Source organism: Chenopodium album, chromosome 1 (genome assembly GCF_948465745.1).
Source record: "Chenopodium album chromosome 1, dcCheAlbu1.1, whole genome shotgun sequence".
In the NCBI taxonomy this organism is placed as follows: domain Eukaryota; kingdom Viridiplantae; phylum Streptophyta; class Magnoliopsida; order Caryophyllales; family Amaranthaceae; genus Chenopodium; species Chenopodium album.
This window is the reverse complement of record NC_137834.1, coordinates 33,816,192-33,826,615: the sequence shown is the minus strand read 5'-3', so window position 1 is coordinate 33,826,615 and position 10,424 is coordinate 33,816,192. Positions and strand designations below refer to the sequence as shown.

At 35.7% G+C, this 10,424-nt stretch overlaps 1 protein-coding gene across 2 annotated transcripts; it reads right to left on the bottom strand.

The window, feature by feature from the left end:
- Positions 1–4,705: 4,705 nt before the first annotated feature.
- On the bottom strand, positions 4,706–9,295 carry LOC145581024 (protein FAR1-RELATED SEQUENCE 8-like). 2 transcript variants are annotated; one of them, XR_014099603.1, is made up of 3 exons: positions 9,142–9,295; positions 5,157–8,549; positions 4,706–5,049 (listed from the first exon to the last, which is right to left on the bottom strand). XR_014099603.1 is itself a non-coding variant. In XM_081638115.1 (2 exons), the coding sequence occupies exon 2, from the start codon at positions 8,065–8,067 to the stop codon at positions 7,207–7,209; it is 861 nt and encodes a 286-aa protein (XP_081494241.1). In that variant the 5' UTR covers positions 8,068–8,549; positions 9,142–9,295; the 3' UTR covers positions 4,706–7,206. The 2 variants fall into 2 exon arrangements, 1 of the variants encoding a protein (XP_081494241.1); XM_081638115.1 differs by having other exon boundaries at positions 4,706–8,549.
- Positions 9,296–10,424: the final 1,129 nt, after the last annotated feature.

The window sequence follows — 10,424 nt, the reverse complement described above, 5'->3', positions numbered from 1 at the left end:
ATTAATTATTCAACACAAGCCAATTAAATATGGGGTCCAATGTTTTCAAATAACAGGAGACATGGACACTTCACCCAATTGTCGTTGGACACACAACGACACGTCTTGGACCGTACTCTAATACGAAAAGGTATTTGTTTTATTTGGTAATATACTTGCACAATATAAAGATTATTAATCTCCGTACCAAGTCAATAAGAAATTGGTATTTGGCTTTCACTAAGCTTTTGGTAATACTCTACAATTAACGATTGGAATTAATTATTTACACAAAAGAAATTACACACAACAATCTGAGAAAACAAAATTAATACCAAAAAATAAAAAATCAATAAAACAAAATCCATCTTTTATAAATGTTGGATGGCAATCTAGTTAGGATCCGCTCCAACTCCGCCCTGAGCCGGTAGAAAATCATGTTCGATTCATAGACAAATGTAAGTCAAGTTATACTCCGTTAAAATATTCCGACTCTCAGTCGGAGCAAGTCTAGGTCGGAACCCAATAAAAATTTCAAAACAGGAGTTACTTATATTACAAATGACTATGACAGATTATTCAAGTACGATCCAATAGATAGTGGAATTTAAAATACGTGCACAATATTAATTTTATTAGTATACATACTACTTGAATAAGAAATTAAATGATATAACTCTATGGTAATTAAAGCTTTTAGGTAGTAGTCTACACTTAATGTTTTGATACTATTACATAAATTAATGCTCATTGGTAATTAATGATCTTTGGTTATACCCTACATTTAATGTTTTTAGACAATAGAAAAGAGGAAATAAGTTCCAACACATAACAATTATTAATGGAATGACAAAGATCATCCACTTAAATAAAGTAAAATCATATTAGTGAATTTCACCCACCAATTGTGTTTTTTTTTTTTATGAAAAAATTAAAAATAAATTTTGGTAAGTTTTTTTTGTTTGGTTTTTTTTTTTTTTTTTTTTTTTTTTGAAAAAGGGATGAGAGGAATCGAACCCTTGACCTTTGTGCTTGTTAGATTGTTGAAAGTTGTAGAGTAAACGACCATTGTGGCAGTACTAGCACCGTATTCTAATACAAAGGCAAAACTTAAATAAATTACAAAATATAATTGATTATAGGAAAAGGGCCCACACTTTATGAGTTTATGTCAAATGAGACTCAAAGTTGAGTATTTACACTTAGCAATTTTCTTTTGGCGCCGCTAATTTAAGATACCAACTTATTGGTTTACATTGCAAAAAATACTCTATCTGATAAAAAAAAAACTCGCTTGAGTCTCATCATTTGAGATAATCTTAAACCTCGTACGAGTATATTTTTATATTGTGAAATTCCCATTGGTTCGCTCACCCGTAGTTTTGACTTTTCCCATTCACAAACTACTAAATTTGTTCCTTCCCATCGATAGCCTCATGATTTGGTCTTTTCCCCAAAACGTGACTAATACCGTTAAAAAGTATTTAACTATAATAACATTAAACATCTAATATCTCGATTTGTTAGTAAAAAATTATTCGGTTACGGTTTTAGGAGTCAAGTTAAGTGTATAATTATCCAATTTACCCTCGGAGTTAGCAAAGCAAAAATTATAGCAAATGTATCTTGATATGTGTTCCCATTTTAAGTTTTGTGATTGTAAATTGTTCGGTTACGGTTGTAGGGGTCAGTTTGACCTATTACGGTTATATATCGAAGTCAAAATTGTCAATAAATTAACGAACATATCTCGTTTTGCATGTTATCCAAATTAACCTCAAAGTAGCCAATAAAGAAACATAACGCAATATGTCTTATTTATGCGTGTCAAATATTGTGGTAGTTATTAAAGGCTTAAGATATAAGGGTCACTTTGACCTTTTATGGATCTATATCGGACTAGAAAATGTCAATTACTTAACGAGAATGTCTCGTGTTTGAGACTCACAAATCTAGAGATTTTATGACACGCATAGGACACATTTGCATTATTTTCTTTTTGGTACTTTGAGTAATTTCCTTCCTTTAAGGTCTAAAAATTTTCCATAAATTAAATTAGAATGCTTAAAAATAATTAAAATAAAATAGAAGTTATTTGGTTTTCCTGGAAAAAAATGAAACAAACTTTGTTTAACGTGCAATGTTGAAGAGACATGAAGTTGAAAGGTTGCAATTTTGTTCGAGTATTTAAACACTTTAAAGTACCACATTCTATTTGTTATTATAAAAAATCTTCCAATTCTCCCTGTAACCGCCTTCTTTCTTTTAGTTTGCCAAAAACAGAGTTTTCCGCTAAATTTATTGGTCTGAAATTTGAACATGGTCGGAAATAATGGAGGACGGTCAATTTCTCAGGCATACCGTCGATATCTTGAAGAGAAAAAGGAGAGGACTGAAAAAGAAATAGATGAAATTCTAACCTTAGGCTTCAGATAGTTCAGAGGCTGGATGTTCTGGTGGAGGACCGTGTGTACCTAAACAAGCAATTAGGTGTTTCAGACGAGGCCGATGAAGACAAACAAGAGGGAAAACGGCCCATGGACAACAAACAAGAGGGTAAGCGTCCTAGAAGTTCTGATTGGGAAAAATGGGAAGGTGTTATTGAGATTGAAACTGAAAGTGATGACAGTGACGATGATGCTCCGGAGAGGAAAAAGCAGTTTTTTGTTGGTGGATCATCCCATGTGATGGTTGGGGGTGGTAACGAAAGCGGCCCTCTTGCTGGCGGTGTTGAAGGCGGGGAAGAGGAGGAGCCTGCGGCCAATGAAGTGGAGGAGCCACCTGCTGAAAGTGGCAAAGAAGAAAAAGAAGAAGAAGAAGAAGAAGAAGAAGAAGAAGAAGAAGAAGGAGGAGGAGGAGGAGGAGGAGATGGAGAAGAAGAAGGACATGAAGAAGAGGAAGAGGAATAGGAAAAAGAAGAAGAAGGAGGAGGAGGAGATGGACAGGAAGAAGAGGAAGAAGAAGAAGAAGAAGAGGAGGAGGAGGAGCAGATGGAACCAAAACAACAAGAAGACAATGATGAGGCGGGTGAGGCTGATGGTTTTGGTTTTGAAGAGGAAGATGGAGATGATGAGGAAAAATATAATGGGCACTCGTCTTCTGGTTCCGACAGTGGAGATGAGTTTGGGCCCGATGATGGTGTGTATGGTGATTCTGAATCTTCAATTTATTCAAATGCTTACCGGCGATCCCCCAACAACTTTGATCGTATTTGTTATATTTGATCATATTTGTTAGAATAGTGTTTTAATTATGCTCCATTTTATATTTGTATTTTTAGGTGGATGCGTTTTAAATAGTTTGTTCAATTAGTTTATATATATATGTAATTTGGTTTATATCTACAATAGTGCAATCTAAATGAAGTTTATATATAAATGTAATTTGGTTTATATCTACAATAGTGCAATATAAATGAAGTTTTATATATGGTTGATAAGTAACAAAGCCGATCCGAAACCGTTTAAAATTATTCTGAATCTGAGTCTGGTAAAGTAGATCCGAATTCGAATATGGCGGGGATTGGACTTGGACCGAACGCAAAGTCTCACAGAGTCCAATCTGAGTCCGAATCAGAGAGTATGAGCATATGCTTTATAACTTGGAACCATTGTTTGGGTGTTTTATTCGGAAATTTTCTTTTTTAACTTACGTCATTATTATAGGTATATCTAAGTCTGAATCCGACACTGTGAACAAATGCTTTATAACAGACCGGATTCGGCTCCGAAAATTGTGAGTCGGATCAGACTCGCAATCGGATTTTCCACATTTTTAATACGGGAAAATTTATAGGAAAATATTTTAAACATTAAAAAAAAATTAGCAATACTATTACATAAACCAAAAATTAAAACAATAAAAAATATTCCGAAAATAAGCGAGCATAAAATAAAAAAAAATTTGGATATGCTAACTTGGGGTGAAGGGTTAGAGACTCGAACACATGAACTTCATACTTGATATATATACATTCTTTGGGGATCATCTAACACGGTGCTAGCACTGTCCCAATGGTCATAGAATATACTAACAAGCATGAAGGTTAAGGGATCGATTCCTCCCAACCCCCTTTTTTTTTAATAGAATGTTTCCTGCATATATATACATATTTTGGGGACAATGTGACACGGTGATAGCACTGTCCCAATGGTCACTGAACATACTCACAAACATGAAGGTAAGGGATTCGATTCCTCCCACCCTCCCAACACCCTCTATTTTTTTTTTATAAAACTATGATTCCTGCACACATATATATACACGTTTTGGGTAAAATGTGGCACGGTGCTAGCACTGTCCCAATGGTCATAGAATATAATAACAAGCATGAAGGTCAAGGGTTCGATTCCTCCCAATCCCATATATTATTTAAAACAATGTTTTTTACATATATATACATATTTTGGGGAAAATATGACACGGTGCTAGCACTATCCCAATGGTCACTTACTCCACTACTTGAACACCATTTTACCACGGTTCGACCACTAGCAACACACAAGCAAACATCAGGTCTACTGGTCAAGGGTTCGACTATTCCCCATCCTCCTTTCCACCCAAATATTATTATTATTATTATTATTATTATTATTATTATTATTATTATTATTATTTGGTTTAATTAAAGGACCACAAACATAGTGAATTTATTACTGTAATCAATTAAACATTGGGCAACATATACACAATAGCAGCACGCCAGCACATTATATATGGACACAAATTTTAGCTTTCCATCACATTATATACGGACACAAACCTACACCTACAATCCTTCGATACAACACAACATGTTTGTAGTACTACGGAACTTGTTAACAACATACCATTCATTACAGAGATTCTATTACAAACAGATTAAAAGTTGAAATTGGTAATTACATATTACAACACAAAAGGATATTGATTTTTTAGTTAGATGGAGAATAGGAGCCCACAAACTCTGTGTCAGGCCAATTAAGATGGGGAAGAGCAGCCGAAAAATTTCTTAAGCAATTTATCATCAGTAGGGATAGCTGCCTCAAAATTAGCGTGTTTTCTAGGAATTTTGTGTCTTGTTCGCTTGACCTTCTTAATCACATTAGAGTTGGTTTAGGGTGACAGAAGAAGATAATTTCATGAATATAAAGAATACAACGTTTATCAATTCCATTTGGTTTAATGTATCAACTTACCGAAATCATTGGGGTCTGTTCGAAAGGAATTTCCTTAGAAACACTTAGTCTTCGCTTGACCTGTTGAGGCAATCAGCACAATAGTTAACATCTACCAATAAATAAAGGGAACATTTAGAAACTGAACAAAATACTACGTATAAGATTTAGACAAACCGGTTTTTTTTTTTGGAGCAGCAACAAGTGCAGAATTCTGAATTTGAGGTTGAGTTTTGTATATTGTCTCTAAGGACTTGTAATTAGTCCCATTTTCAGGACCTCGAGGCTTACTTGTTATGTTAGGATACTGAATAACATCGTGAATAGGGTTAGTGTTGTCATTATTAACATTGTTGACATTTGCGTTAGGGTCTGAGACAGGCGGAGGAGTTACATCCTGAATAGGGTATGATGTTGGTGTGCGGATTAGTGGGTGGATCCTTCTTTCCATGGGCTTGTTTTTTGTACCATGTCTCCGCCAACGACATATACCTAGACCCCTTAGGACGACCTCAAGGTTTTTTCTTAGTCTTAGGATCCTTAAGAGGTCCATCCTTGTCATTTGCGGTACGTTTTGTGACAGAAGGAGGGGTTACAACAGCAGCAGCAGCAGTGTTAGACCCAATCACAGATGGAGTGATGTTGCTGTTTGGCATAGATGGTGGATCTTGCTTTGCCTGGAACGCAAGCCTAGCCTTTCTGACATCAGTGGACAGCTCGGTTAGTGTGTCTAAAACCATATCAACCGTGGGATCATCAATTGTAGAAGCCTCTTCACAAATAGCTTCAAACTTGGTCATCATTCGGTTAAAACGTTTACTTTCCACCGTCTCAGAAGGGTCATAGTACGACACCTTCACCCGTGTGTGCCTTCTAACAATGTCTTTTATCCACCTATCTAGAATGTACTTTTCTGGAATCTCAAACACATGGTTTTGGTCTAACACACGTATGCAATGCTTGCACAGTATTAAAAAAGTTTCAAACTTCCTACAATCACAAGATACATCATTCGTTTCCGAATTGTAGGTTACTCTGTATAACCTACGGCGGTCGGTTATTTTTTCCTGCTTAGATCCTTCGGGAATAATCCAAACCCTATCCTCCAACAAATACTGGACAACATTTTCTCCTATGAGTCGCTCTTCCCTAGGCTAAACATACATCATACGTGCGCACTCAGTTTGAATTTCCTGAAATTTTGTGTCGGTATAAATTTTCTGAAAAAGCTTCTCCACCTTAAACCCACTTACAAGACGGCGTACATACTTAAAACACCTAGCATCTGCATCGGTTTCGTCCTTTACCCTCTTTGTCATGGCCCTAGTGTACTTTATAGGGAACTCATGAAACATTGTTTTCCTATTGACGAAACCGTCAGAGAAGCTATTAATACTTTCAACACGTTGAGTCGTCTTCATTCCCGCCCAAAAATACTCTTTCATGAAGGCGGGAACCCACATATGCCTCTCATTTTAAAGGTCACATAACCAATCATTTTCCAACAAGTTATGTTCAGTAATGAGTGAGTTCCATCTACTCTCAAATTCCTCTGTTGTAAAACTTTTATAAATAAGAGTCTTCAGGGGGCTTTTAAAGTCCTTGTAACTGAATCCATTTGGTCAAATAGAATAATCATTAAATGTAATATCATTAGGAAGACAATATTCACAAACCAGTGGATCACATATGCCAGAGAAGGTTGGTAAAAAAGGGCTTAAGATTAATAGCACACAGCAGAAATACAAAATACAACAAATGTTATGAGCCACCATGTTAACAAAAAAAAAGGACAAAACAATATACAAATATAGCATTTAACAACAGCTATTCTTTGTTTAAAGAAACAACATCCATGGGAGCATACACATACACTTTTATATGATTATGTTCACCTAAATGTGTATGATATAAACTGAATGGAATCGTGCATAGACTTGCAAGTTGAAGGACAGGAAAAAGGGATCAAAAGATAAATGAGGAGATCTAAGAATGCAGTAAAAGAAAGCATAAAACTTAAACATGGTGAGAAATTTCAAAAAAAGGCTGAAAAGAAGTGTCAGGTCATTACTTACCCATCACACTTCCCAAGCTTCTCCGGAATTTTACGCATTACATGCCAAATACACCATCTGTGATGAGCTGTAGGCATCTCTAAGGATAGTGCCTTACGAATAGCAGCTGCTTGATCAGTTAGGATTGCATTTGGTGGGTTGTTTCGCATGCAAGCCAACCATTGACGAATGAACCAAGAGTACATGTCCGTGTCTTCATGTGAAACTAGAGCACACCCCAACAAAATAGATTGGCCGTGGTGATTCACACCAACTAAATTCACAAAGGGAAGCTCAAACTCGTTTGTGAGATAAGTAGCATCCATGCACACCAAATCTCCAAAGTACCCGAAAACCGCCCTACTTCGAGCATCCACCCACATAACATCTTTCATACGACCATCTTCATCACGGCGATGAGTGTGATAGAAATTAGAATTGTCAGCTTGCATCTTTTCAAAATACTCCATCATAGCAGCACAATCACCACATGCCATGTTCAACCTAGCCCTCCTCTCTTTGTAAACTTCTTGTTGTAAATCCTTAACTTTAGGCATGATCCCCTCACATTTGTCCAATCCCAAGCAACCATGAATTTGAGTAACTAGAACACCTTCATCGTAGTAGTTTATCAACGCCTTTTTGACATTGGGTGTCAACTTGTTCATACGATATTCCTTCACCAACTTGGACTTAGAAGGGGAAACTTGGTGCACATGGTCCAAGACAACATTTTTCAACACCCATAGGCCCTCTTGATTCACACTTGCATATATTTTTGCTTCGCATAAACATTTCTTTGATGTCCTTTTACACCGAGCAAGTTCATCCTCCCCAATGACTCCATCAACTGTGCCACCTATCCCGCAAACATCCATACACTTTGCCCTCTTGTTCGCTTCCCTTATAGCCCTAGAATATGGATGACCTTAACATTCACACCTCCAGGTTATCCCCCGCCTCTCCTTATTCTTCTTTGACATATATCCTTGAGCCCTAGTAACATCAAATCCTGTTTGCTCAGCATATTGTTTGTAATAGGACTCTGTCTCTTGCCATGATTTAAACACCATACCAACTTTGGGACTTTCAATTGTAGAGTACACAGAAACCTTATTTGTTGACACAATTGTTTCCACAGACTCTACGGTCTTCATTGGAGTCAACAATGAATTAGGAACAAAATCTACATATGCCCCTGCCTCAGCAGCCACCACAGGAACAAGACTGTCTGATAATGGAACAACAGTGTCTGAATATGGATTACTCATGCTTTCATGACTTGCCTTCTCATTCTCAGTCGATCCATAAGTGTTCTCTTCCATTACATAGAGATTTTTTTGAACAAACCTACAAAGCACTGGAATGTGAAGAAAGGGTAAGACACTACAGTTCACCTACTGATTACAGTTAAAGAAACAAAACTGAATATTGAAACTAATGTTCTAAATCATTTAACCAAATCAGACCAACCATTTAATAATACTACTTGAAATAATTTTTTCACATATAAAAGCAAATCTATATACCAAAATTTGTTAAATAGCTAAAGGTATCAAGGCAATTTAATTGACCGGAAGTTAGGATTTACAATACCAGGGATTACTTAATCAACATACTTCTTACGAAAATTTTACTAATCAACTAAGATAAGCATCAACTCAACTGTAATCGACTAATTAAAGCAATTTAGTCAGCAATTATAAACATTCCATTGAATACAACCTTTATCCAAACTCATTATAATTACTAATTGACACAATAGGAGTCAAAAGATAGTATCCCTAGGCATTATAATTGAATACAACTTAAGATATCATATGATTGCATTATCTGAATACTCAAAAAACGAATTCAAGAAGCAGTAACCAAATCCTCTCAATAACAATTCCAGAACCAGATCTACTATACAAATTACCCAATTTAAACTACAAATACGGAATTTAAATTACCTGGAATTAAGAATTATCAAGTGAACTTGTGTTGGTAGATCAACTTTCTTCTATTTCATCTTTCGAGCTTTGTGTCATTTTGGTGAAGATGGCTTCCTGAGTTGAAGTGGCGATCGAAGACAATAAGGATTTTTTTTATATTTTTTGAAGTTTATTTTTGCACCGTTACAGCAATGTATGAAACCGTCAACTGTATGGTTACTAACGGCCATTTACCTACCGTTACAAGAATCCGTACACCACAATTTAATATTCGCATGAAGGACGGTGTATGGCCTACATCAGCTACTGATTTACATAATTTAGTAAATCAGGCTGATTGCCTAAGTGCGCCTCGTGAGCCCAATATACCTTTTATTCTTCTTATTGATTGTTTGGGTTAATGTGTGAATCAAGCAAGCTGCACTAGATCTTTCCTTTCCACCTCATCTTGAATTCATGCTCATGCATAATTAAAACTCCAAGTATCATTTATTCATTCTCACAACTCTTGTATTATGTATATCTGTTCGTTTTTTTATTGTTTCGTCCATCAATACACCATGTTTTGGCTTTTCAAAAGGTAATCACACAACCTTAATTAATGTTGGATTATAAATTATTAGCATTAATTGCACTTAGTATTATTATGTGTAAATTTTATAATTTGTGAATTATATATGATCATGATTTATATATATGCATGATTAATGTGCGGTATAATATGATTCTAGTTCTCGTATTATTTTTGTTGTATATGATTTATTGTGTTATTTTTCTAGGTTTTAATGTTGTTGCTATAAGGAGTATTGTTTTATTGAGGTTTTAAAGTTATTAATGCAGAGTATTATTTTTGGGTTGTGAGTTAATTAATTTTGAGTATTGTAAGGAGAGGGTTCCCATCGCAAGGGGTCCTCTCCTTAAATGTCCATGACCCTTTAAACGCCTAGGACTTTACACTTGTTAGGGTGTAGTAGGATTTTAATTCATGACTATTTGGGGGACCTTGAATTAGAATTGATTTTATCATTACGCTTTTTTGTAAGAAACAAGTAGGGAGTCGCCAATGAGTTTTAGGAAAACTCATAAACCTCGTTCATGCCTTTCTTCCATGTGGAGTTCATGGAATAATTAGCACGAATCATAAGTTTACCCATTCCCAAATTGGTCTATAACCCAGAAATGAGTTTGGGAGCGAGGGTACTAAAATAACGTTCCCTTTAGAGGGGAATCGTTATCGTAGCCCTAGTGCGGCCTCTACTAGCTCTTCCTTTTTTACCATTTCATCAACAAACAATATATGG